Source organism: Mustela lutreola, chromosome 11, assembly GCF_030435805.1.
Source record: "Mustela lutreola isolate mMusLut2 chromosome 11, mMusLut2.pri, whole genome shotgun sequence".
NCBI lineage: Eukaryota > Metazoa > Chordata > Mammalia > Carnivora > Mustelidae > Mustela > Mustela lutreola.
Window position 1 is genome coordinate 27,003,835 of NC_081300.1, and position 27,866 is coordinate 27,031,700.

Sequence of the window (27,866 nt, forward strand, 5' to 3'; positions counted from 1 at the left end):
TTAATGCTCATCGCCTTTAACCCTGCATCAGCCAGTCACCATTTTTGTGCTATTATGTGCATCTTGGCTCCTAAGCTAAAGGGTAAGCTCCTTAAGGCAGGGATATTGTCCTCTCTCCCAGCACTGAGCAGGCACTCAGTAAAGATTTTCTAGAACACCAGAGTATTGGTGCTGGAAGAGGCCTCAGTCTGAGGAAGCTCCTTGAGTAACCCTCCCACAGGAAGCCGGCCACATCCCCCATCTGTGCCTGCAGGTGTTCAGAAGAGGCATGCCTCCGCCTCACAGCTCTGGTTGTGCTAGAAGGTTCTACCTCAAGCCAAAATCTGCCTCTCGGTCATTTTTGCCCATTGGTGCTGGATGTACCCTTTGTAGTAGCAATGCAGACTCAGATTTTCTTAACCTTACAGAATTTCTTTATGGATGGGACAAATATCCTGTCCTCCTTAGTCTTCTCTTACTGAGGGCATTAAGACTGAGGGAGGGGGGAAGGGAGGGGAAGACTGAGGACAGTGCAAATAAGGGAGGGGGAGGGGCAACGGAAGGGAACAGAATTCCAGCTGGGCCGGGTTTTCCACTCATGAGTGAAGAAAACTGGGCTGGGGTTGAAGTTTGGTGGATCTTCCCCCATCTCCTTTCTTCTGTCTGCCCATCTCTCTGCTTCCTTTGGGGTTCAAGAAAAATTGGGGGGTGGTGCAGAAAGACACATTGTGTGGTGTCCCTTGGAACTTCCAGGTCTGTTTCTCCCATCACCCCTGTCCGTAAACCCCAAGGAGTTCTCAGGATGGATCATGAATTTTTGGGGTGGATAGTGTCAACCCTCATCACATCTGGGGGAGGTACAAGAGGTGGCCATGGAGATGCACTGTCTTTTGAGTCCCCTCGAAAGGAGAAGGAGAATGAGGCACAGAGAAAGAGAGGAACTTGCCCACGGTTATCAAAGAGTCAGAGAAAGAGCCAGAGACTAGAGACACAGGGTCTCCCAAACGCAGCCAACACGGTGTCAGGACTTGGGCCATCTCTGAGGGACCCCATCGGGATCTGAGACACCCCAAAGGAAGCTGAAGGCCCTCCTCCAGGTCCGTGGTGTCTGATCACAGCCCCTGAGTGCCAGTTGAGAGCACTGTGGCCAAAGCCAAGTGTCCACCACCTAGGCTGTCATATCTTCATCATCCAGTTAATTTTTTGCATAGGGAGGCAGGGGCCAAATTGCCTCTTTGTAACAGGGCTTAAGCACAGCCAAAAGGAAGAAGGTGGCATCAGCGGGGACACCCTGGCTCTGAGGAACACGGGGGGCAACTCTAGCTGAAGGCTCGTTCCTCCCTAGTCCCACGTGGAACCAGAGCCATGGCTGGAACAAAGTAGACATACAAAGGGAGCCCTCCCTCAAGACGGAATGTCCCCTTCTCCTCAAACCCTGCCTTCCTCACTCTGGCTGAGCCCCTCAAGGGCCACCGAAGCCCCCCATCTGCTCCTTTTCCAGTCTGCCCCTTCCCCAAATGCTCCCCTTTTACACTCCATGCACTGTAAACATGAGAAAAACAAAAGCAAAGGAAAAAACCAAAACCAAAACCAAAAGATACCCCCCCACCCCGCCCCGCCTCCCAACCCGGGTGAAAAAAAAAAAAATCCTTTTTCACCAGAAAACAGGATTTGGCTTTTTTTTTTTTTCCACTTTTGATTCTTTTCTCCTTTTTTCTCATAAAGACGGGAAGATTTGGGCTGTCATTTGTTGGTTCAGTCAGGCACCAAAACAAGGAACTCAATGAGAAATATTTGGTGCGAATTCGTAACAGCGACATGTCCACCACAGATGACTAGAGCACCACACACGACATTTTTCTTAAGCTAACATGCTCCGGCTGCCATCCACAGAAATAGCTAGAGACCCCTACATGGTTTCTACGTGGTCGAGAGGTATATATACAATCCTTCCAAGGACAGGATTGAGGGGCCTGTCTGTCAGCTAGGACCTTCCAGTTCCCGTCCAGATTCTCAGCAGCGTGGGCCCCCCCTTCCCACCCCTGCTCCGGGCACGGCCAGCTCCCTCCCGTGCAGCGAGGTGGATGGGGACAGTCACCATTCTGGATGGGGGGGTCCTCCCCCCACCCCTCCTTTCCCTCAGACACGGATACCGCCAACTCCTCTTTCCACAAAATGTGCTTGCAGGCTTTTCCTCTACATCAAATGGCTCAGAAGGCAAAGTTTGGCTGCAAGGGCTATGGCCGTGGGGAGGACCTGGTGAAGGAAAATGGGGCGTCCACTGGCTAATTCCTCCCTCAGCTGTCGGCTCCCAGTTGTGTCTCAATGTCCACTCGGCAGATGGGACATTTCTTGCTCATGGCGAGCCACTGGTCCACACACAGTTGATGGAAAAGATGCATACAGGGTAGGCGCCTGGAAGAGAAGGGAGAGTCAGAGGACTGGTGGAAAGGGAGGGGGTCCCGGGAGGGCCAGGGGCGGCACGATACTGGCTATCACAGGATGGGGGTGGGGGGTGGCCCACCCTGGCACCACTGGGGGATGGGCCAAAGTGGGTCTTGGGAGCCCTGCCCTGCAGCGAGGCTGCGGCAGGGCTGGGAAGTCATGTCAGGGAGGGGCACCCCACAGCCCTCCTCCTCCATGAAGCCCCTTCAGACCAGCCTGAAACAAAGCCATGACTTTGTCTTACACCCATCCAAGCCAAATATCACTCTGTTGTCTTACACTCTGTGTCCACCAGTCCACACCATAAGCATCACACATCTAGAACATTCCACATACCACCTTCCTAGAAGAACCACACAACAATCTATGGCATACTTAGCATGCACATGCATGAGAAAACAAGCACTGTACCCCTGACATACAGCACGCGACTGATCATTAATACCTGCGGGGGGGAGGGTGGGGTGGACAGAAGGAGCGGGTCTCTTACCTCACATCTTCTCCATCTTCCAGCATAGACAGACAAATTGTGCATTTCTCATCTGTGTCTGACTCTTCCCCCTCTTCCTTCTTGCCCTTGCTATCCTGGGGTCTTCGCTATGAGAAGCAGAAGAAGAGAATCCGTTACCTGGAGCAGCTCACCTGGAGACCCTGATCTCTCAACCACAGCCACTCCCTCCCTAATCCGGGAGTCAGTGTCTTTGTAAGATCTTAAGGAATCCCCAGACTTGCGTGCTTATCCCAGACCCTTTTCCCAGTCTCCTCCCCAGCTCTTTCTCCTTGCCTTGGGATACAGTGGTGGTTATCCTGGCTGACAGGTATAGAGTTTGGAAAGGAATGAATGAACCAGTACATGGTAAAACTATGTCTTGTGGAGAAACTGCTTCTCCTTCCTATTCCCCTCACACTGTCCACTCCTCCTTTATGTCCTTTCCTACTTAGATCCCTGCCTCCAGGCTTCTGCCTCCACATTCAGGTCCAGCGTGCTTTATCCGTCCATCCACTCACCCATTTACTCATCTACCCATCCACTCATCGACCCATCCACTCACTCGGTCACCCTCTACCCAACCAACATCTCACCCATCCACCATCTACCTTCTCACCCATCCATACATATATCCATGCATACATCCACTCACCCACCCATCCATTTATCCACTCAGCTTCCTTCCATCCATCTACCCTTCTATCCATCTACCCATCTACCCCTCCCTTCCTTCCTTCTTTCTCTCCTTCCCTCCTTCTTTTCTCTCTTTCACTCAACTAAGTTCTATTCATTTATTCATTCATAACTAGGTGAAAGCAAAATTCCTCAACTCATATCATTTGTACCATACAGTTATTTTATATTGTTGGATTTCTTCCTATCCAGAAAATTCCTTTAAGATAAGCACTAGCTCCAACATGAGTTTGGACATCATGTAGTCACGCTATTTACACTTCTGACTTTAGTTGAATTGTTTTAAATTCTACACTAATTATTTGAAAATCATTAACTGCTATATAGAAATTTCCAAGTTCTTAGATGGTGTGGACCATGGTTCACCCTTTCTTGGGTATAGTTCCATACTTGGGCAAGCAGAAGGTACATCATAGGTACTTTTAAAATATTCTGGGGAGGAAGGAATCTAATCAATGAGTAAAACTGGCCCACCTTTCTTGTCCCCATCTCCAAGCTGTGCAATGAAACAGTCTGATAATATTCATGGGAAGAAAACTAGCCCTTCTGTCCCCTCTCCAGAGAGAAGCAGACTTAAAGGTCATTTTTCCAAGAGAAAAATCTGAAGAGTCACAAGATTAAAAAAAAAAAAAGTTGCCCACAAAATAACTTTGACTTTGGGGACAGCTTAGATGTTAGGTTTCCCCACTCCAATCCTTGGTCCTAAGCTCTGGAGTTCCTTAGTCTGATGTGGTCCCTGGAGTGTTGTAACCTCACTGGAACATAGAGAAAATCTATGCTTTCTGCTCTCAGCCTCCCTGGGCCCTATCCACTCCAACGCAAACCATGTGATGGCCAGTGCAATAAGTGTTCCATTGTCTAGAAACCAGAAAATCAGAATTACATTCATAGTCCCATATAATCATCATGGCTTCTGAGTATGAATTAAGTCATGATGGTCTGCCTGCCTAACAGCCCATCTGGGTTTCCAGAAGTGGCCTTCTTTCAGTTGGTCCTTTGAGAAAAGGGATGTTCTATAAAAGATACCAATAAGTCTCACTGTCTACCTATTTTCTATTTTTTTCCCACAATTGTGGGAAAAACCACAAGACCAAATAGACCAAATAGTCTAACCTTGTTCTACTACATCTAATCTATATTTCTTTCCTTTTTTTAATATTTATTTATTTGAGAGAGAGAGAGAGAAGGGAGAGGGACAGAAGGAGAGGAAGATAGAGTCTTAAGCAGACTCCACTCAGAGCACAGAGCCCAACTCAGGGCTTGATCTCACAACCCTAAGATCACAATCTGAGCCAAAATCAAGAGTTGGATCTTACCCAACTGTGCCACCCAGATGTCCCTAATCCATATTTCTTTAATCAGTCTCTTTTCAAATCTTCCTATTTCCTCTTTTGTATTTTTAATCTATGTCTTCTGGGTTGCTTCCTTATTACCTATGTAACTTTTATTTTAATGGGAACTCTTCTCAGCATTTATTTCTTCTTTATCTCTTCTTCCCGTACCGTTTTGTCCTCATTCACACTCCCTTTCATGTCAGTGTGATTGGTTTTCATTCTGTATGCTGTTTTCATATCTTTGCCCAATTCTTACTTTTTATATTGTCTCCATGACTATTCTTCCCTTGTATTTTTTATTATTTTATCATCGCTATTGTAAAATATTTTTGTTTTGTATTATTTGACTCTCAGTTTGAATTTTCAAAGTTTTTTTCACATTTCGTTTGGGTCCTAAACTTTATCATTTCATATTTTTAATTATTCTTATTTTTTTCTTATGCTATTTTATTCCCCTAATTCTCCCTTTATTCTCATCACTTTTACCTCACCCCTTTATATTATTGGCTTGGTCCATGTTCTCTTTTCATCCTCCATGTGTATTCTCTCCCTGTCCCCTCATGGCCTGTGGCCCTGACGAGAATGAGCACACCCTGGTCAGAGGAGTGGAAGCTGCTCTGGGATCTTGAACACACCACTCATTGCCTTCCATGTTCAGCTCCAGTATCCTAAAGCTCACCCTGCAGAGAATGATTATCTTCCATTTGCTAATGCTACCCTTAGTTACTGAAATACTGTCATTTCCTCCATACATACTACCCATATAAGACAGATTGTAGATAATGAATGTTGGTTGAAATCACGTATGGATGAATTCAATGCCTCTGTGAGGATCTGCACAGACCAAGATCACAGCCTTTGAACTGATATCATGGGCATCCATGCAAGTCTAGAACAAGTGAGCCCTCTATCAAGGTGAAAGCAGTTCACCATCCCTGATCACTCACCAGATACCAGGTACTGTACTAAGCTATTACATGCATTATCCCACTGGGGAACCCCTTATGGTTGCTACTAACACATCATTCCTATTTGACACTAAAAAGGATGGGGAAGAGGACAGAAAAGTCAAGTAAGTTGTCCATAGCTACACAGCTCTCAGCGGTGGCTATGGATTGAATGTCTTTGCCTCCCAATCCCAAATTCAGATGTTGATGCCCTAACCCCCAATGTGATGGTATTAGGAGATGGGAACCTCTGGAAGCTAATTAGGTTTAGCTGAGGTCATGAAGACAAAGCCTCCATGATGGGATCAGTGCCCCCATAAGAACAGGAAAAGACACCAGAGTTTCCTCTCTCTGCCTTGTGAAGATACAGCAAGAATGGAGCCATCTACAAGTCAGGAAGAGAACCCAGTGCCTTCCCAGGCTTGAGAACTATGAGAAATAAATGGCTGCTGTTTCAACCACCCAGCTGATGATACTTCATTACAGCAGCCCAACAAAGACAGCAGTAACACTGAAATTAAACACTGGCCCCATCTGACTCCAACACTTAGTGCTCATGACCATTGAGTCCTAGTGCCTCATGAGGCAGTAAGATGGGCTCTGGCTTGACTTCAATGGGTGTTTTCCCATGCCAACTCTCTCAGTCCTTATCAAGCTTTTAGTTCTTAAATTTAAAAAAAATTTTTTTTTCACAGAGGAATTTATTTTGTAGAGTAATTTTAGTTTACATTAAAATTGAGCAGAAAATACAGCCCATTCCCTTGTCCCTTCCCCCACTCAACACACACACACACAGTCTGAGGGCTATTTTAGCATCTTGTATTTGTGGTACATTTGTTATAACTGATGGACTGACAGTGAAACACTGTTATTAGAGTTTACATTAGGGTTCATTCTTCCTGTTGTATTGTTCTATGGGCTTTGACAAATGCACCATGTCATGTGTCCACCATTACAGTGTCATACAATAGTTTCACTAAAAATAGCCTGTGATCCACCCATTCACTCGTCTATCCCTCTCCCTAAAGCCCCTGGCAACAAGGGACCTTTTAACTGTCTAGTTTTGCCTTTTCCAGAATGCTATATGATTGGAATCATATAGTATGCCTTTTCAGGTTGGCTTCTTTCACTTAGTAATATGCATTTAAGATTCCCTAATGTCTCTGCATGGCTCGTTTTTTAAAATCATGAACTAATATTCCATTGTATGGATGCACCACTGTTGTTTATCCTCTTACATCTTGGTTGCTTCCAAATTTTTTATTTCCTGGAATTTCAAAATATTTAAAAATCAGATGGCTGGATTTTAATCCTACTCCAGACTCCTGAGCTGTATTGGTGAAGAGTGTACTTCTATAGGGTTAGGGTGGAGTTTTGGATGTGTGGCCTTAAAAGCTCCACAGGTGATCTTGCTGCTCAATAATCCTGCTCTGAAGTCTTAGTTGCCCATTTGTCCCCATGTGGGATTGGACTTGGACTTCTTTTCTAAGATATATCTTGGCCTTTGCTGCAGTTGCTCCCTTTGCCCACTCATTCAGATACAAGCATTCATACACCTGTATGCCTACCTAACACACCCACTCACAAGTCTGCATGCACACGCACATCCAGCCCTCCTCCTTCATCATGAGAGAGGCACCCCCATCTCTCCTCCTGGTCACACCTGACAGAGACAAGGGAGAAGATCCAGAAAGCATCACAGCTTCATAGCATCTAACCACAACCCCTCAATGACACACCCACTAGCAGACTCACCTTCTTGTATTTGTGGGGGAAGGTGAACCTCTCAATGGTGTTCTGTACGGCTCCCCGAGTCACATTTCCCAACCTGTCCTCAAGCTGCAGCAGCTCCTGCAAAGAGGAAAGTGTGAACATGTGCATTCTGCATGTACTCCCTCACTCACACATGTGCACACACACAATACAGAGGGAGGGCACTGAAAGATGTTAGCAGGAAGCACTCACATAACCACTGGGAAGAACTTGGCTGGTACTGAAAGACCCCAACATCTTTACTCACTCTCTCTTTTTTTCTCTCTTACGGTCAAGCCCAAAGCTTCCCACAACCTCCCATGCCCTACCCACCAACAGGAGAGAGGGAGAGGGGACCATGAACATGAACATTCATGATGTCTCCCCCAACCCAGATGGAACCAGACAGAGGGGCGGGCGTACCTCATAGCTTTCCCGCACTGCGGAGGTGTGTCTGCTGGGGTTTAGTCCCTGGAGAGCAAGGAAGTGAAGCTGAGGGTAAGGGTAGTTTCGGATTTCATGGACAACCTGTTGGAGAGAAAAACACCTCAGATGGGATTCCTGGCTGCATGAGCCCAGCATCCAGCTGCTCCCCCCACAACCAACCAAGCTGCACATCCCCGAGATTCGTCAGTGGGAAGTGCTCTCTTTCCTGCTCTTATATACCCTCCTCTCCTCACCAAGAACCAAGCCTATGCCAAATCAGCTCCCCCCAAAAATAACAAAATTAATAAAGTAAGTATAAATTAGTAAATATATATATACTGTATGCTAATATCATTAGTAAGATGACTCAGCTGATTGGACATTTATTCCCAGAGAGGCACTGTCTAAGCACTGCATGTAACAACTTGAGTGATCTCATCTGATCTAGGATGTGGCTACCATTGCTACCCCCAACTTACTGGTAGGGGAAACGAGACACAAATAGATAAAGTCAGTGCCTAAGTGGCAGACGATGATTTCAAACCCAGGCAGCTGGGGGGCCTCAGGCCCCTTCCTCCACTCTACTCAGTACTACCCCAGGAGGTGTCTCAGATGGTGAAGGGCATGGGCCACATCTAGCCAGGCAGGGCCAGTGAGAGCACAAATTTCAGCACAAAAGACTCAGTAATCAAGGTAAAAAGTATTTCAGCACAGTAGACTCAATAATGAAGGTAAATAATATTTTAATACAATATTTTAAAAAATCAAAATTATTGCCAAAAGTCCATAATGAACAAAATACCAAAATGTTAAATAAAGACAGGATCTGACGCTGTCCTGGCAAGTCCCTGCCCTGCTTACCCCCTACCCCTCCCCCCTACCCCTCCCCCCTCCCCTGGCCCCGACTATGAGTTGGAGGGCCCAGATTTCCATCACAGTTCCTCTACCTACTCACTGCATGAGCTCTGTTTCTTAACCTCTCTGCTCCTGTTTGCCCAGCTGTAAAACAGGGATAAACACCCTTTCCTGTAACGTTGCGAGTAAGTCGCATAACGTGCTTAGTTAGAACAGGGCCTGCCGTGCACTGAGTGTTCCATAAATGTTAGCTTTGTCTCATAGGAGATGGTGCTCATGACATCAATCGTAGAACATCAGACAAGGGCTTCAGCGATCACTCATGCAAACCTCTCATGGTACAAACAAGAAGACTGAGGATGGGGTGGTTAATGGCGGAGACAAGGGCTGGAAGGGGGGAAATGTGTTGTAGGGCAGCTACATGCACGGGCTGTCTGGAGATAATATCTCGCCAACAGTCCGGTGCCACTTTGATGGCCTGTCCTCATCTCCGCTCCATGGAGCTTGCAACGCCAGGGACTGAAAAGGTCCCCCAGAGCCACCCTGCCCCCTTCTGCAATCACAGAGCCCTGCAGGGACAAAGGCCTTTTGTCCAGCAGATCAAGCCAGAGTGGGAGCAGCAGCGGGGAGGGGAGGACAGCATGACAGCAGGACACAGGGGAGCTGTGGGCCTCAGTCTCTCACCACCGGCACCCACAGGCAGTCAGGGGGTCTCTTTCCTGGCAGAGCCCTTGCACTCACCATCTGCGTGGAGGAGGAGTTTCTGGGAAAGTGGTGCATTCGAGGAGTCGCTAGGTAATGCTGATAGTGCTGAGGGATGGGCCGCACCTGGAACTGGGCAGGGCTCAAGCCGGCGTCCACACTGAGATCCCTGTGGGGACAAGGCCACGGTGAACCACAGGGTGCAGGGATTCAGTCATCTGCTTACAGAAGGGACCCCAGACACAAGACTCAGAGTCACAAACCACCAGAGCTGCGAGGGACTCGGCACCCCTTCCCCTCTCTTTTAAGTGAAGGAAACAGAGACTCAGAGGAGAAAGGGGGTCTGCCAGGTCAGAAGGGGCTGGAATGGCTTACACCCCAGAAAACTCCTTAGAATGAGTGCACCGAAGCTCCTCCCAAGACAAAGCCCATCCTTGAGAGAAACGCTGAAAGGATCCAAACAGAGCTGGTCAGGGATACGGAGCTGGTCAGGGATACGGAGCCAAGGGAAGACAAGTCAGGTGGAAGTGGAGGGGCAGGGGGAGAGAGGCCACATTTGTGCCACTGTGAGAAAACCACAGAAGAGGGACCTCTGCAGCCATGAGGCTGGGAAAGCCATCCTGGACCCCTACCCCCGCCTCCTACAAGTTTTAAGGGAAAACTCCCTTAAAAAAAAAAAAAAAATCAGTCATTCCAACTGAAGAGGAACCAGGGCTCCTTGAGAAATGGCCAATTTCAGGTCTGGAGCAGAAAATGTGCAAAATGATTTGAAACCTCTTGTTATAACTGAAAGCAAGAAAGTTATCACGGCATCCAGAAGAGGTTCCCACTGGCCAGGGCTCAGACAAGGGGCATGTCAGCAAGCATCATTCCAGCAGATGGGAACTTTTCGAACAGGTTCGGATCCATGAGAGGGAGATGATGGTAAAGAAAACCAGTCCCTTCAGAGGACATTAGGGAACCAATGCTTCATTTTGAAAACCAGTAAAGAGAGGGAAAGAATCCGACGTTTATGCTGCCTTTCCTCTGTTAACTGGACGGAGGGTAGCCAAATGGTTGATGAAGGGGAATTCCTCTTTATAAAAGCTTTCTAGCTAACAAATGAATAAGGAATGGTGGAGTTATCCGTCCCCTCCCTGCGTCCCCGAAAGAAGTAAAGGCTCCGGGCAGAGATCACCAATGGCTAACACTGCAGAGGGAGAGACAACCAGCTTTCTGCTGGGAGAACACACCCCTTGTCAGTACTTTTGCCAAGAAATAGTAAGAGTTGAACGTGAATCTGCTCCACGCTTGATCTAAGTGCCAGTGCACCGGGAACTGAGGAAAACGGAGGGACCTCTGAACAGATCCAGCAGAGGGCAACCGGCAAGAACCGAGTTGGGGGGAACACAGAAAAAACAGCCCACATCTTTTCAACAAATACATCCAAATTAAGGAAAAAAGATATGAGAGGTATTTAAGGAATTCCTGCTTCCAGATGTGATGCGTGTGTCTATGTGTATATATATGGGGAGCATTGTCTCAATGCATAGTTTCTTGTCATTTGCATCTAAATATCAAGCTAAACTTTATTTTCCACTCACTGCCAATGGCCTTGAAGTGTGCTGTGGTCTGGTGGCTACCTTGAGCCTAACATTCTGCCCGGAGAGCTTAAGAGCTGGCACCATCTCGCAGGTGAACCTGGAGGCTTGGCAGAGGCAGAGCCGCGGCAGGGGAGGGACAGTCAAATGCTGTTGCCCTCCAGGTCCCAGGTAACCGGGGTGTGGGGGGGGGGGGGCGTTCTGCCTGGCCAGGGCTAAGGCTGGGTGGTGGAACAGGGTGCAATCAGACCTTAGCATCACAGCTGGAAGTATGAAGCCGGGAATGGGTCAAGGAAGGAGTGTGATGAGGACAGAGACATTGGAGCTCAAGGTTAGGGTCGAGTTATCCGGTATGGACCAAAAAGGGGGCGTAGTTGGGATTGCTGCCGCAAGGGCTACTGTTCCCCCACACTCTTGGCCAAGATGCCCAGCTAAGAGAAGCTGCCTGGGTAGAGCAGGGTTTAAATATCCCAAAGTAAGGTGGACAGGCCAGGCACAAAAAGCCCAGGGTGAACCCAGATGTGACTCAGGGCAGGATCCCCCCCTCGCCCCCTGCTGAGGTCTCTCAGGGCATCAGTCTTTGTTTCTCAGGTGGACAGAGGTCAGAAGGGCAGAGGGAGTGAAGCGTGGAAAGCCAGCGAGCTGGGGAGGCTCACACCTGCAGGGCTCCTGACACCACCCCAGGACAAGACTCCCCATTCACCCATGTCACTTCCTCGGTCCCACTGGCCGCGCTGGCTCCCCCATGTTTGTTCAAATCACCCAGTGTGTACTGAATTGAATTAAATTGGATGGACTTGACTGCTGAGGGACAGAATTCAATCCAAACTGCAATTAAACCTTCCTGATTTGAATCTGCTAATTAGAAAAAGCCTGGGCTGAAGTTGGCCGCCGCGTCGCCTCTCCTTTGAGGAAGTGTTCAATTTCACAGAACGTCCCCCAGAACGAGCAGAGGGCTGGAAGACATGGAAACGCCTTAGAACAACTATTTCCTGCGCCTGGAAGCACCTTTTGCACGCAGTCAACCGGAACTCGCCGGCTTTTGAACCATTCCTGGAAGCCCTGTCCACCTGACTGACAGCTGGAAAATGACACAGAGCACATCTTTTTTTTTTTTTTTTTTAAATATAGTCCCTGCTTCTCCATAGAAGTTTTTGTTTGTTTGCATTTATAGTCTTTCAAACAGCAACATGTTGACCCCAAAGTTATAAGTAAGACCAGCCCGAAGAATTCCCAGACCCGCTTCACCCAGGTTCCCCAAGCGTTAATGTTTTACTATTTTGCCGCATTTTTAGTTCCTTCTCTCTCTCTCTGCGTATACTTACAACAGCTACACACACACTTCTCCGTGGGGTTTTTCCCTGAACTATTTGAAAATAAGTTGCAGGCGTGATGCCCTCTAAACCCAAATGCCTCAGGGAACTACACGACTTTTTCAAGTGTGTGGACGTCTGCACCACACCCTAGTGTAGGTCAACCAAGTCCAGAGCTAGAACCAGAGAGGCAGGTGGGACAGAGGACCCCAAACCAAGCAACACTACATCACAGGGCAACAAAGACCTCTATCCCTCTGCCCTGAGTGTAAGAAATTGTAAGACACAGGATTTCAGTGCCTACAAAGATATCACGGCAAAGCCCTCAATCTTTCTCCCCAGCTTCTCTCCTCAGTCCTTACCTCCAACCCTGCTCTGCCTCCACAAGCCCGTGTTTGGTCTTGCTGGGTTGCCCTGGCTCCTCTCTGTGGATCCCTCAAGGTCCACCCTCTCCAGGAAGCCCTCCCTGATTAGCTAGCTCCTGAGACTCTCCTTTCTGCCTGCCTCCCAGAAACCACTGGTTTCCAGGCATCATTGACCTTGGGAAGTGTTTTCTGTCTCTGTCCCCTCCTCCCCTGCAGGACCATGAGCACAGAGCCCCAGGCTGGGCACATGGTGCTATCCAGGCACATCCTGAGCTAAGTGCCTTCACCAGGCCCAGTGGGGGTCATGTGGCCTTGAGGGTGACTGGGGGCACAGGCAAAGCCTGGAGTTTGAAGATAGGCCTCCTGCATCATTCAACGTGAAGGAAACAGGAACTGCATGGATCAGGCAAGACCCTACTCACCCCCTCCCTTGCTTAGGGCCCCCAAACACTCACCAGTCAGTGCCCTCAGCCAAATACCTGGGCTGAGGCGTCTGGAGTTGGTGGCTGAAGTCGAAGCTGGGGTGGAGGCGGTGGGGATGGACAGACACACGCTCCTGACTCCGCCTGCACAGGAAGGGAAGGAGGGCCCATGGCGTCAAGGCTGCCCCAGGTCCAGCCCAGTCACTAAGCAGCCCTGGCCAGCCTGAGCCTATAGCTTACAGAGTAGTGGGTTTTGTCCCTCTTCCCAAATTCCAAGGACGTTTCCCAGCTGGTGGCTGTCAATAATTCAAACATTCCTGTTATCTGGGGGCTGCCCACTATGCTGAGTCCTCTCCCTCGGTGTGTCTCCTGCCGGCCACCTGTCCCACCCAAACTCCCCAGCCTCCTCTGCTATTTCTCCTACTTCCTCCCTCTGAATTTTGTGGGCTGTCTTCAGGGGACACAGACGTGCCTCCTGTAGACTTTCCCACACCTGTGTACCCCTCTGCTCCTGCCACACCCTTCTCCTCTCCTCCACCCTTCTCCACACTCTTCCCAGCTTTCATGGCCCCAGTCAAAGACACCACCTACAGGAAGGCCTCCCTGCACACCGCAGGCATGATGACCTCTCTTCCCTCTGACCTGCTACAACAGTCACCTGTGCCCCCCACACCCCAACCCCCACAGTCACACACTCTTAGAGCCTTAGAATTCATCAGGTCTATCGGTCCTCAGTGTGGTCCAGGCACTCCTGGGGGTCCCTGAGACTCCTTCATGGGGTTTGTGAGGTCAAATCTATTTTCATAATAGTACTAGGATGTTATTTGCTTTTCTACTCTCATTCTCTCACAGGTGAATGGTGAATTTTCTAGAAATTATAGGTGATTCTGGAACAGACTGCAGAAGAAGACATGAGAACACAGCTGTCTTCTATTAAGCCAGGCATTAAAGATTTGCAAATATGTAAAAAAAAAAAAAAAAATCCCTCTTCTCACTACATGTATATGTACCTTCTTTTCAAAAAAGACACAATTGGTCTTTTTGGTTTTTATGGGTTTGTTCTTGTATTTTTTAATGAATTAATAAATGTGGTTTAAATAGCTCAGTTTTAATTTCCAACATGGGGTAAATATCAATAGTCATAACCTGTGTGTAAACAGAAGCTTGTGTAATCCTCAATAATTTTTAAGAGTGTGAAGAATCCTAAGGCACAAATGTTTGCAAACCCTTGATGTACTCTCTTTCTCTTAACAGTTGAGGCTCAGAGTGGTGAACTGACTTGCCCCGTATTATATAATTTTACTCTTCATTTGTTTCATAGCTGGTCCCCCCAACCAGACCATGGGCTCTCTGAGGGCAGGGCGGAAGCAGCTATGTCCTTTGGTGTCCCTTAGGGACCTTAGGTGTTAGAATCAGGTGATCGTGAAGCTCCAGGGGACGTGAGGACTCCCTTCTTCCACCGTGAGCACTGTAAACCACCAGTTATCCGGCCCCTGCCCCTGCACCTGGGTGAAATGACAAGGACACACACTGGCTACCGAGGGAACCCGTGTCGGGTCCAGGGGGCGTTCAGCGCCTGAAACTGGAGTAAAAGCTGCCTCCCGCACAGAACCCCACGGGGTGACTGCCCGCCCAGGGGGCGGGGTGGCAGCCGGAAGCCCAGAGTCCTGCCCGAGGCCCCGCCCCCGGCCCCGCCCCGGCCCCGCCCCGCCCCGCCCACCTCGGGTGCGAGACGAGCCTGCGGTGCTGGGCTTCCAGGAGCTGCTGCTGCAGGAGGTATTGCTGGTGCAGGGCCTGAGGTAGGAAGGAGGGACCTGTGACGTCCTGGAACTGCAGGGTGGGCAGCGGAGTCAGCGACTGGTGCAGGGTGCCGCTGTGCTGGTGGGCCGGGGCCATGTGGGCGCTGAGGCCCGGCTGCGACTGCACGGGGTGGGCCAGGGGGAAGTCGGGCGCCAGCTGCTGCGGCTGCGGGGGGCCCAGGTGGAAGTGACGGCAGGAGGTAGCGTGAGGATGCTGAGACCTTTGAAAAGGGGCACCTGGAGAAGCAAGGACAGAGAAGACTCCGTGACGACCCGCCCTGCGCCCCGCCCATGAGGAGGGGACGCCCTTGCGGCTGGTGGAACAGGTGGCCTTCCTTGGAAGCCCACGAGGTCATTGCTTTCAGGTCCACCTGGCTGGCTGGCCGCTGCCAGTGAGAGGCTCTGGGCTGTATGTGCTGGAAGGGGGAGGCGTGTCCCAGACAGTGAACAGAGAATCCAGCATCCTTTAAAAAAACCAACACACTTGTTAAAGGAGTTAAGGGCCCTGAAGGCAGTTTGGTTTTCCTGAATTAGACTCCTCCCATGCAATCTCATTGGCCCGACTTCCTGTTTTAATAAATGCCACCTAGAGAAAAGGCTGTCCAGCCTCCCGGAGGACCCAGCCCATAGGGAACCCTAATTTCCAGAGACAAAACAACCAGACATTGTTTTCCATGCAGTTCTGTGACAATGACTAATGCAAAAAAGACATTTTTATTTAAATAAAAATTAAATAATTTGTTATGATGTCATAATTAATTTAAAAGCAACAATAAGCTGGGTTCAGGGTACGTTTAATCTAGTCTCCTCCACTTTTCTAAATAAAATTGACCTTGACAACAGGAAAGCCTTTACAAGTTCTCCATGAGGAATGACCCGGGAGCATCCTTTACTAAGTAAGGGAAGGGACTGGGCAAACTGCAGAAGCATTCACAGGGGTTTCCTGCTACATGTGGTAAGCTCACCACACATCTGCTCCTTCTAACCCCCGTTGGAATGAGAGCAAAGGAGTAAAGAGAAGATGAATAGATAAGGACAGAGAGAACACAGAAGTGACACGCACAGGCAACAGATTTTTGGAAGATGGAAAGCAGATGGAGGAATTAGCAGAACTGAGAAACTGGGAACCCAGTGTCTACCGAAGGGGCGGTCAGCGAGAAGTGGACAGATCTTTGTCACTCGTGCTGGAAAGGTCAGGAATTGGAGGTGCTGGCTACTTTGGAAGGCAGGAGAGAGGACACCGATTACAAGTCTGTATGAGAAGGCATCTCCCCTTTCCCATGAAGGCACTGATAACCTACCCCACCCTCACCCTGACATTTTGTAGGGAAAGTGGGCCAGACAAGCTCCCATAGAGGAGGGCAGGTGTGCAGCAGTTGGGGGCAAGCAGGGGACACCCCCTTCTGCCATTTGGTTCTGAAAGCACCGTCATCCAGGGTGCTGGGAACTGGTCGCAGAAAGAGCTTTACAGAAACTTCTATTTGGGAGTCCCCAGTAAAATGTCTGGGTCTCCAATTGGCCACTGTGTAATGAAGCCCATAAATTAAAAATTCCACACAAACACACTCACGCACAGTTTCTGGAAAGCTTTTAGTGACCTACTCTTCACTATGAACAGATAACCCAAGGGTAACCAGTCTCTGAGAAAGACTACAGGGTGAAAACAGAGAGTGTATCAAATTTTAAAAAGGAAAAAAGAAAAGGAACTCAGAGGAACAGAGGTAACGGACGGACCAGGAAAAAATAAACTCCAGAAACACTACAGTTAATATCCTCTGAGAAATAAAATGTTGGATTCATGAAACAAGAAGATTTTTTTAAAGGAGCTAAGGAAAACAAGAGAAGCCAAAAAGAGGATGGTCAGAAGATAAAGCTGGGGAACTTTCCCAGGAAGCAGAATGAGAAAACCAAGAGATGGTAAGTAAGAGAAAACAGACACAAACATAGAAAGATGGGTCGGAAGTTCCATACGTGACTAGGGAGAGAGAAAAGCTGCAGGAAACAACAGGGATTATGGAAAATAGTGTGTTTCCCAGAACTGAGGGTCTGAGCTTCTGGATAGAAGGCTCCCCAAGTGCTCTGCAGAATGGACGGGTGCAGAACCCCACATTAAAGCACTGGTGAAATGTCCAAATTGTAGGAGCCAAGATCATCCTGACACCTTCCAGAAGCCACACAAAGGGTGTGGAGGGCAAAATAGCATGGGATTGGTCCAGGAGCAACATTGGAAGCATGAAAACAGGAGAGAAACTGCCTTCAGGACACTGGGGGGATGGGAGGCGGCGTGGGGGGGGGGGATCTTAATTTAGGACGCTACCCCCAGCAGAAGGATTGATTGATCAGGTGTGCGGATAGAATATCGACACTTTCAAGCATGCAGGGTCTCAAAAATGTCAACCTTCACCGCACCCTTTCTCAGACACAAACCAAGAAAGAGGAGCCAAAAATAGGGGATAGCACCTGAGAGAGACGGGCTCCCCCAAGCTATGCGGGGGCTCCAGCTGCCATTTGAGAGGGGAGCAGGACCTCCTGTCATCAGGCCTGACCATCAAGAGAGAAGAAGGCCAAGGTGACAGGAAGACCGAGCAAGAAGAGGGAAGGACGGCTGTTGAGAGAGAATGAGAAGAAGTGAGACTGAGTGGTGCAGTCGGTTCAGAGTCCGACTCCTGGTTTCGGCTCAGGTCACGAGATCGAGCCCCGCATCTTGGTCCCCCTGCTCAGCACAGAGTCTGCTGGTCCCCTTCCCTCTACTCCTCCCCCTGCTCACCCTCTTGCAAATACATAAATAAATAAATAAATAAAATCTTTAAAAGACTGTCATGACTACAGAGAAAGGGAATTGCGTTAAAAAAAAAAAAAAAAAAAAGAGTATATTGTAAGACTCTAATCCTGTTTTGTCCAAAAGGATGATGAGGTGAGCCACTGGGTAGAACTTAACATTTTCTGCCAGCCACCCTTCAAAGAAGTAAAAAGACACAGGTGGACCTAGTTTTAATAATATACGTTACATGGGCCATACATCCAATGTATTTCAGCGTGTACCTGAGAGAGGAAAAAAAATGACGGAGGTATTACACATTGTTTTCTATCTGGATGAAGCCTTCAGAACCCAGTGTAGCTTTTGAACTTACAATGCATCTCAGTCCCGACTAGCCCCACCTGCCAAGAGCTCAGCTGCCGCCCGTGGCTAGTGCCTTGGCTCTGGGAGAGCACAGCCGTAAAGACCGCCAACTGCATACCCAGAGCAGAGTTTGGTTTTTTTTGTTTTTTTGTTTTTTTTTTTGTTTGTTTTTTTTTTTTATTTGACAGACAGAGAGTAGGCAGTAGGCAGAGAGGCAGGCGGAGAGAGAGGGGGAAGCAGGCTCCCTGCTGAGCAGAGAGCCCGATGTGGGGCTTGATCCCGGGACCCTGAGATCATGACCTGAGCCGAAGGCAGAGGCTTAACCCACTGAGCCACCCAGGCGCCCCCAGAGCGGAGTTTTTAGCCAAGTTTCCTACCTGGCCTGCCTTCCCTCAGGGAGCTCCCCGTGGCTTACAGGTGAGATGCACACCCCTTTGCCTGAAGCTTCAATGTTCCAGACACACCACGCACATCCCCCCCGATGGGCCCTTTGCTCACACCTCACCGACCGTTTTCCCCGTCTTTAAAGGTCACCTCTCCGCTCTTCCAAAAATGCCTCCCCTGCCCACCACCCTCCTCTGAGTTCCCGGAGAACGCCCTGTCTGTACCACTCCTTTGGCACCTGGCAGGGGCTACCTTGGGCTCTTTCTTCACACTCACCACCCCCAGCTGGCAGAGCTTCGTGCCTTACTGTTTCTGGATCCCCACGCACCTCTCTGGGAGCTGGCGTTCAGTGGAGAGCTGCTGACTGCAGGGGGGTCTAGGGGAGAAACAGCGGCTTGGGACACCGGCTACACTGAGATGGCGGAGGACAGATGGGTTTGAAAGGCAGAGGGAACGAGAATGGCAGGAAGGACCCGGTTGAGCTCTGGGTTTGAAAGCCGAGGCTTGCCCGGGGACCGCTCAGGCCCGGTTGGCCAGCATCCTGCCACCAGGGCACCCACCCTGCGAGGGGAGCCTTTGGGTTTCCATGGCGGCCCATTAGGAAGAGGACCCACGGGCTGTCCCAGCCCGGAGAGGCTGTGCTCCCCCGCCGTCCAGAACCTCCGGTTGGTGCACTGGGCAGTGGGAGTAGCACCCTCTCTCCGGGACAGGCAGCAAGAAAGGGGATCCAAAGTGCCTGCCCTGTTTCGGGTAGTTTTATCTGCCAAGACCCTTTGACTTCCCATTCTGGGACTTTGGGTCCCTCTCCCCTCATCTCCGTCCCCGGACGATTCTGTCTCTGCATCCCCGCTCAGAAAGGGAATTGAAGCCAGGAGACAGACATTCAGGGACCCCAGGCTTGCCTCAATCCTATGGCGTGGAAAGGGTCCGTGACAGCAGCAGAAATAGTATTCTATCTGGTCTCTAAGACCAGAGCAATGAAGTTCTCAGCATAGAATATCTGGGCCCGTGACAAGCCAACGATCAGTGACGTCTGAACAGCGCTTACATCCCCAAATGCCCCCATCAAGAGACAACCCACAATTTTTCCCATTACAGTTACTCCCTTGGGTTAAAAAACAATCTCCAGATGTCCCTGATTACACTATCCATTTATCATACTTCCTTGGGGCTGAAATGCTATCGATTGCAAGCTTCATCAGGAGCTAAATAGCGTTTTGAGGGAGTGAAGAGAACCAAGGAGCGCCCAGAAACAAAGCACCCTACTGAAGAACCCATCAAGTGTAAGACACAAAAACATCTTCGCGTCTTTGAATTCAGAAAGTCAGTGCTCACAGCGTTGCCCAGAGGGCTGGGACTGGGGGAAGCACCTTCAAGCAGGGGCCCTGGCCATGCACAGGGTGGGGGACGGGGTGGGTGCAGGCGGCGGTGTGCAGGGTTGCAGAGGGAGGCCCCGTCTAGCCTTGCACGGCGGGGGAGGAGAAGCACACGGTGTGGGGCCCACCGGATGCCCACCTGGTCCACATGAGACTCAGCAGGTGCTCCCCCAGTGCCTGGGCATCGGGAACTGATTTGTGCCTTGTGGGCAGGGAGCCTGAACAAGCTGGCAGCTGGAAAGTGGGCGGATCAGAGGACAGAAACCATACGGCCCCACGGGGGAGGGAAAGGTAAGGAGAAGCTGAGGACTCTGCGGCTGAGGGCTGCAGGCAAGGTGGGTGGGGATAACGGGGACCCAGGTCCCGAGTCTCTGAAAGGTTCATTGACATGCATCTGGTAAAGGACAGAGCAGAGGTTTGAACCAAGGTTTTTCCTGAAAGCCAACTGTGGATGGAAGCTGGGGCCAGGGCCCAGGGAACTAGGAGGTTTGATAAAGCAGGGGTGGCAGTGAGAGAACCTCTCAAGGAGGAGGAAGGTGCCGAAATGGGGCCAGTATGCCCAGAGGACACACAGGGACAGTCTGTGGTTTCTGGCCTGGGGACAGAGTCAAGGGGACCGGGGGAGCCTTAGGGCTGGGCCTAAGTGGAAGCAGAGAGGATCCAGGCCAACAAGTCAGCACACTTAGGATGGCGACTGAGACAGTGGAGCCATGAGGTCTAACAGAATCTTCTTCAGAGCAGGTGACCTCCTGAGCTGGAGGCATATTCTAGCTGTATTCTAATCTGCACCAACACGGTCACCCTGAAGTACAGGGGCTTTCATCCTCAAGACTCTGGGGTGCTGAGGCACCACCTTCAAGCCCTCAGACAAAGAGGGAAGGAGAACCTGATATCCCTTCAGCCTGGCCTGCTGCCCATGCAGACGGTCCCCGTGGACTGTCACCTGCTGGGGCACAAGGCTCAGGCCCAAGGACGGCCCAGGTCCCTGCTGCAGAGCCTACCATCAGGCCGGGGCCAAAGCTCTCCAGCTCCTCCCAGGGCTATGCGACCCTGGGAGAGTAGAGCAGACCCGAAGCCTTCAGGTCTCCAGGGACACCAGCCTGGTGTGTCCCACCCTTCTCAGGGTGTCAGGTTCCTGCTCGTTGGCCCAGCGGCACCCTCCCTCAGAGCTGGTGGCAGAACAGGCGGTGGGGAGGGGAGGGATGTGGGGCAGGGCCCACAGAGTCAGAAGGAAGGGGGCGCCCCCAGACTCCCTCCCAAGTGCCCCAGGACAGTGTGAGGAAACAGAGCACAGGAAATGGCTGGAAGACAGTCCCTGCTGAGCCCTTTCCCAGAAGCTAGGGCTGGGGCCAGAGTTCACTCCTCTCTGAAAAGCACAGCAAAGAAAACCAGTCTTTCGAAAAGCAGATTGCTGTCCACAAGAGGCCAGTGAAGAAGGCCTCTGCCACCGAAGAGGGTTTCAAAGCCAGGCAGGGCTATCTGGCACCAGTGCCTGTCCTAGCGGCCAGCGTGCCTCCCCTCGCAGTCAGACCTGGACAGGACGTAGGACTTCCCTGGGCCTTAGTTTCCTACTTGACTTGTGACCCACAATGATGACACCTGACCCTGTACCCCTGCCAAAAACTCTCAGCTGTCTGAGGCCACGAACCTCTTCCCGCCAGTCTTCTCATCTTGCTCACTGGGAAGCCATGTAGAAAGCCCTGGAAGGTGTTTCTGAGCCGACTGCTGCGCTGTCCCCAGGGGCCCAGACCCAGAAACCCAGCCCCAGCCTCCTGCCCCAGCCTCTGCTGAGATCTGTGTGATGCCCAGCATCCGAAGTGGGCTAAAAGCGGTGAGGTGCAGAGCAGACCAGCGCTGACCGTCAAATCTCACCTTCCGAGGAACTACCACATTGTCCTGAAGCCCAGTTCTCAGTATTCCCTGCCCAGATTCCCCTCCTGACCTCTCTCTCCCTCTCTGCCCTAGGTGACCTTCCCTCTTACCTCTCCCGATCCCCAGGGGCCTTGCCTGCCTCCCGCCCTTGACAGCCACTCTCTACCCCCGCGCTGCTCTCCTTTCTACCCAGACTCCCATGCCCTGTGCAGCCCAGACTCCCCAGGGCAGATGCCCGTCCCCCTCGGGGCGCTCCAGGGCCTTCCCAGCCATAGGGACGCCCCTCGCCATTTCACTGCGGCACTCACTTCTTATACTTGGCATTTCGTTCGAGGGCAAATTTTATCTCCAAAAATGAGCTGTGACAAGAGGGCTTTCAGGGCAAATACGATGCAGTACATGTCCTTTGTTCTTAGAAGGGGCTTAGGAATCTTCCGGCAAGGGGTGGGGGGTTGGGAGAATGAAGGGGAGAGGAAAAGAGAAAGATAGGGGAAGGAGAAGGAAGACAGGGAAGAAAGGGGGAAGGAAGGAAGGAAGGAAGGAAGGAAGGAAGGAAGGAAGGAAGGAAGGAAGGAAGGAAAAGGAAGAAAGTCACTCATTATCTCAGAAAAGATAAAGATTCCATTATTAGCTAGTAAGGAAATAGAGTTCTTCATGGAATCATCGACTATTCAAGCTAAATGATACTTGGGGAGTGGATAGCTCTATTGAACAGAGGAGAACCCCGAAGAGGGAAATGTGGGGTGGCCTGTCCAAGGGCTCCTGGGTAGTCACAGCTGAGCTGGGGGCCAGGGCTCAGGGCCCACCCCCCTGCTCTGCCAGCACCTGGGTCCCCATGTGCCCATGCATGTCCCCACACGGTTCTCCCAGAGAGGAACCCGCCTGTCCAGGTGGAAATGACGAGTCATGGCCCCGGTGGTCCCACTCCCCCTCCTTACCCCCATCCGTCTCCCCAAATGCCCCCCAGGAGAAAGTGTGCTCCTGCCCAAGGAGGTACCCATGATATGACAAGGGCCCAGCTGCTGTGCCTCTGGAGTGCAGGACGGGCTGAGGAATATGCAAGCTGATTGGGATTCCTTAGGCCCAGCCCTGTCTCCGTGGGGCTTCAGCCTCAGGTCTCCCTGCTGGCCTGAGTAAAGGTCAAGGTCTTGGCCCATGTTTCTAGCTCACTGGGGGCTTCCATAGCTGGGCGAATCTATGAGGTCCTGGGAAATCCTATGCCTCATGGGGTTTGACTGATGAAGGATGAAGAAAGCCCCTGGTACAGGCACCAATTCGGGGAGCCTCGTACGAACATGCATGTGGGTAAACTAGACCCCGAGGATGGGGTCGGGGGGGTCTCAGCCCTTGGGCAGTCTGACACGAGGAAGAGCTGATAGAGCTAGACGCGAGCTGGGAGGACAGTCTGGGGCAGGTAATAGCTGCCCGAAAAGGGATGAAGCTCTTTCTGCCCGAGGTGGCTCAACACAAGGAAGATGTCTCTTAGAATGTCACTATGTCCCCCAAAGTCCCTCATCACTGGGGATACCCATGCAGAGACCCACAAACGGCCCAGCCCCAGAGTGTGGACCCCGGAGCAGGAGAGGGTCCCGGTCCCCGTGCCAGACTGGTCTGCGGCAGCCCGGGAAGCGGTCTTAGTGCTGGAGGAAGGGAGGACAGGGCACAGCAGCAAGGAGAAGGCAAGCCTGAGTCCTCGGCGCCCAAGCCTGGAGGCCTGAGCCCAGGTGCAAGGAGATGTGAGCCCCAACTCAGACTCCCTGTTCTACTCCACGGGACCCCCCACGGGCCTCCTCTTTCCTCTGCTGATTCCAGTTTCTCACATCCGCTGAGCCTCCCAATGGCCCACACTGACTTCTCCAGCCTGGGTCACCTCCGAGTTCCCTGTGACAAGAAATGCATGCTTTGTGATCCAGTCAGATGCAGGACATGACGCTTGGGGAGGTGATAAAGGAAAGATGGGAAATTGTGGGGAAGCTGTGGGGAGTCTTGAATCGCGAGACCAGGAATCCGGTGTATACCTCATGAGCTGAGCACTTGGCAGACGAGGCAAATCAGAGATGAAGAGAGCAAGTGAGCCTTGGGCCCAGAACCCAGCTCCCTCTGCTATGCCTCCCACTCCCTTATCTCCTCCAGGTAAATCAGTTTAACCTCTTTTGCTCCTGTCTGATCTACCCCCCAGGAGAGGCCTGTTCCCCAGCAGCGTGGCTTCTTGGGCTGCCCAACATCTCCTTTCCTCCCTCTCCATGGTTTGGTTCCCTGACCAACAGAGCAAGAAAAGGAAGTGATATGCCCAAAGGGGGCCTTTCCAGCCCAGAACAGCTCTGTGAATTCTCCCCAGGGTCAGTCTTTGATCTCTAATGAAAAGCTCAGCTTCTTCCAAGGAACTGAATTCCGGGCTCTGAAACCACTGCTGGGAGGGGAATTTCTATCCCAAGAAAGCCTACTTGCTCTGGACCTGAGACAGTAAACTGCATCCTTCCAGCAAGCTGCGAAAGGCCAGTGTTAACTCCAATAGCCCTGGGGATAGGAGTAGGGGCAGGGAGCTGGAGGGAGTGGCCAGCTAGGGACCATCTGCAACTGCAGACAAAAACGGGACCATCTTCCAGGCAGCATCCATCCCAGAAGACACCTTTTCTCCATCCAATGTCAAAGAGGTCTATAAAAACATCCCCAGCAGGTGCCTGGGGGGCTCAGTGGGCTTAGCATCTGCCTTCAGTTCAGGTCATGATCTCAGGGTCCTAGGATCGAGCCCTGCGTCAGGCTCCCTGTTCAGCAGGAGAGTCAGCTTCTCCCCCTGCCCCTCACCGACCCCCCCCCCGCCCCCTACTCATGCATGCATGCTCTCTCTCTCTCTCTCTCTCTCTCAAATAAAATCTTAAAAAAAAGAAAAAAAATTCCCAGCACACTCATAAAAGGGCACTTTGTGAAGGGCATCTAGAGTCAGGAGACCTTACTACATGACGCAGGACCTAGGTCTGTCTCATTCACCTATATTCCTAGGGCCTGGCACAGATCCTAATACACTGTAAGAACTTGCTGAATGAATGAATGAATGAATGAATGAATGAATGAATGAATGAAAACGAACAGCTGAACATGTAGGAAGTACCATCTCGCTAACAGCCTTGGCAGTGTGTGAAACAGCTGCCCCCCCATCCCGGGCATTCGCCCCGGTGGGCTTGCATGGCAGCCCAGGAATAAAGCGTAAGGCAGAAAGACTACCCTGGGGAACATCGCAAACAGAAAGACTGCCAGATTCTTCCAGTGAGTAACAGGGCCCAGCTGCAAATCCAGCAGGGATGGGGGCGCTGAGCCTGGGAGGTGGTCGCTGTGAATCACAACCAGCTCATTCAGGAGAAGCAACAGCTTCAGACCCAGAACAGAAGCCGTCCTCTCGCATCCCTGGCCGGGGAAGGAGGGTCCCCACTGTTGATGGCATTGGTTAGCTTTCGTAAACTGTGTGCAGCGACTCCCGGGTCATGAGTGCAAGTATTCCGTTCGTATTTTTGATACTCCAGTAAATTAAAAAAAAAAAATCAACAGCAACCAAACCCCAGTGACTTTCAAGAAGTGCAAGGTCATGACCTAGACCTGGTCCCCCTAGCATGACCTGGTGCCCAGTGGGCAGACCAAGTCCTGCACGGTGCCGTGACAGACACTTTCTCCGGAGGTCCACAGACCACGCGTTCCACCCACGCAGAGCTGAGCCCCAGCTCCGCGAGCACCCAGGACTGTGCTGCGGGCGACACCGTTCCCCACCAGGACACTTCTGTCTGTCCTGACACTAAGTTCTCCTGCACGCTCCTCTGCAGAAGCATGTAGAGGAGTTCAGACCGGGGCCTCGCTCAGAAGCGGGTGCATTTTGGTAGGATTCCCATTATGAAGTTCTAAGGGTGGGGGTTCAGAGAGAAGCCAGGGAGTCCAGGCAACGGGGGAGTCCTTGGCTCCCCAAGGCCCCTGAAATCAGATCACATTGGTGGGCAGCCAACCGTGTGCTTTCAGAAGGAGCCAGGTGCACTTAATTCGATCCCCAGACCTCACTGCTCATGGGCACCTCGGCCAGTACTCTGGGCATGGGGTGTGAGAGACACAGAGACAGAGACAAAGGAGGGAGGCCCGGAGGACCTTGGTTGAACCAGCTGAGAGGGGAGAAGGGAACGCAGGAGAGAGGGAGGGCTGGGAGGACCGAGGGGGGTACCACGAGAGGGAGGAGATGCCTGGGCGAAGCAGAGCTGCAGGGATCTCACACCTGGCAGATCCCAGATGCCTCACCAGCAGCAAACGTCCTTCTCAGGTCACCCCCAGTGACTCTGTCTGCCCCTTGGCTGCCCCTGGCTTGGCGTGTGATAGCGCCAGCCTCCCTCCACCCGACTGGCCTTCCCCAGGCAGGCCCAGGCCAGCTGTGCACTCAGCTGACCACTTGGCATCCTGGGTACTCATTTTAGGCCAGTGTCCCTTCCATCAGGTCACCCCGGCTGGGCTCAGAGCTCTCCCCCCAAGCCCAGACGATGCCCGCTCCCACGGGGGGAGCCCACACAAGCACTCAGCATCACAGCTCTGGGCTGCAGCCTTCCGGCCTGCAGGGTGAACACTGAGACCCTGCTGGGGCAAGAGCCTCCCAGAGAACAGCCGCCACTCGCCTTCCGCTGGGCCTGGGTGCAGGGAACACCCACTCCTCCCAAGTCCCCTCACTCCCCATCAAGCTGCAAACATGGTCTTGTGAGTGAGATGGCGGGCAGGGGAGCGTGCCAGGGCATCCAGCACCTAGCCACCCCCCACCCAGGGCTCTCTGCCCAGGGAGGCACCGCAGCTGGCCTCCTACTCTCAGGGTGAACCCAGGGACGACAAAGAGACTCATGGCCCAGTAACAACATTTCTGCCAAAGCCAAAAATTCCCGGGGCGGGGTCAGGGGGCAGGTGGCCACTGCCTTGGGTTAAGCGTGGCTCTCTCACACTCCTGCAAGACATTAAGTCCCTGGTGGTCAGCGGGGGTGAGCGTATAGAGTATTCCTCGGACCAGAGAGGATGGAAAAGCACGGAGGTGCTGAACAAGGGAGCCACGCTGGGAGAGAAAGTCTATCTTTATCCCCTTCACAGCTCCACCTGACGGCCGTGAGGATGAAGCTAGCTAGATGCGTGGTAGCCCTTTGCTGGGTCTGAAACTCTCTGGCCACATACTTGCATTTGATTCCAAACCTGACTTATTCATTCACCCAGTATTGACTGCGTGCCTCTTACAGGTCAGGCAATGTTCTAGGTGCCGGGGATGCAGTCGTGAATAAAACAGCTGGAAATCCTTGCCTTCATGGGTCGGTGGTCTCATTCTGTATTATCCCATGTGCTCACCACATGGGATGGTTCTGTATGTGAAATGTGGCTGGTCTAAACTGATACAGACTGCCAGCGTAAATACACACCAGACTTCAAAGACTAAGTACAAACAAAATAATGTAAAAACAAAAACAAAAACACTAACAACTTTTGAATTAATTAGATGTTGAAATCATTAATTTTAGATATGTTGGATTAGATCATGTATATTATTAAAATAAATTTCACCGGTTTCTTTTTACTTTGTTAATGTGGCTGTTAGGAAAAAAATTAAATTATATATGAGTCTTACATTTTATTTCTGTTGGACAGTGTTGGTCCAGACACAAAGTAGATAAGAAAATATTTCATTCAGTGATGATGCTGATAGGATCTGTGGAGAAAACTGAAGCAGGGCAGGAGGATGAGTGGGGGGAATGTTTTGATTTTAGATAGGACGGCCAGGAGGGCCTTCAGTGAGAAGGCGATGTTTTCATAAAGAGCTGAAGGAGGCTGAGGATTGAGCAGGAAGATATCCAGAAGAGATTTCCATGTGGACGGGTCCACAGTGCAAAGGCCCTGTGGTGACAGAAGCCGGGCATTTCAAGGACCATCTGGAGGCCAGTATGGGTAGAACAGAATGAGGTAGAGGAGCGTGGTAAGAGTAGGCGAGGTAGATATCAGAAACTCAGGGAACCTTG

General features: G+C 51.1%; 1 protein-coding gene across 1 annotated transcript in view; it reads right to left on the minus strand.

The window, feature by feature from the left end:
• Nucleotides 1–1,636: 1,636 nt before the first annotated feature.
• ARK2C (arkadia (RNF111) C-terminal like ring finger ubiquitin ligase 2C) overlaps nt 1,637–27,866 on the minus strand; it is a 98,055-nt gene continuing 71,825 nt past the window's right edge. The window contains exons 2-8 of the mRNA XM_059140342.1: nt 15,024–15,339; nt 13,337–13,447; nt 9,663–9,792; nt 8,064–8,168; nt 7,644–7,739; nt 2,915–3,021; nt 1,637–2,394 (exon numbers count right to left, since the gene is read on the minus strand). Coding sequence (XP_058996325.1) covers nt 2,277–2,394; nt 2,915–3,021; nt 7,644–7,739; nt 8,064–8,168; nt 9,663–9,792; nt 13,337–13,447; nt 15,024–15,339 — 983 coding nt within the window. The 3' untranslated portion in view covers nt 1,637–2,276. The remainder of the gene's footprint in view (nt 2,395–2,914; nt 3,022–7,643; nt 7,740–8,063; nt 8,169–9,662; nt 9,793–13,336; nt 13,448–15,023; nt 15,340–27,866) is intronic.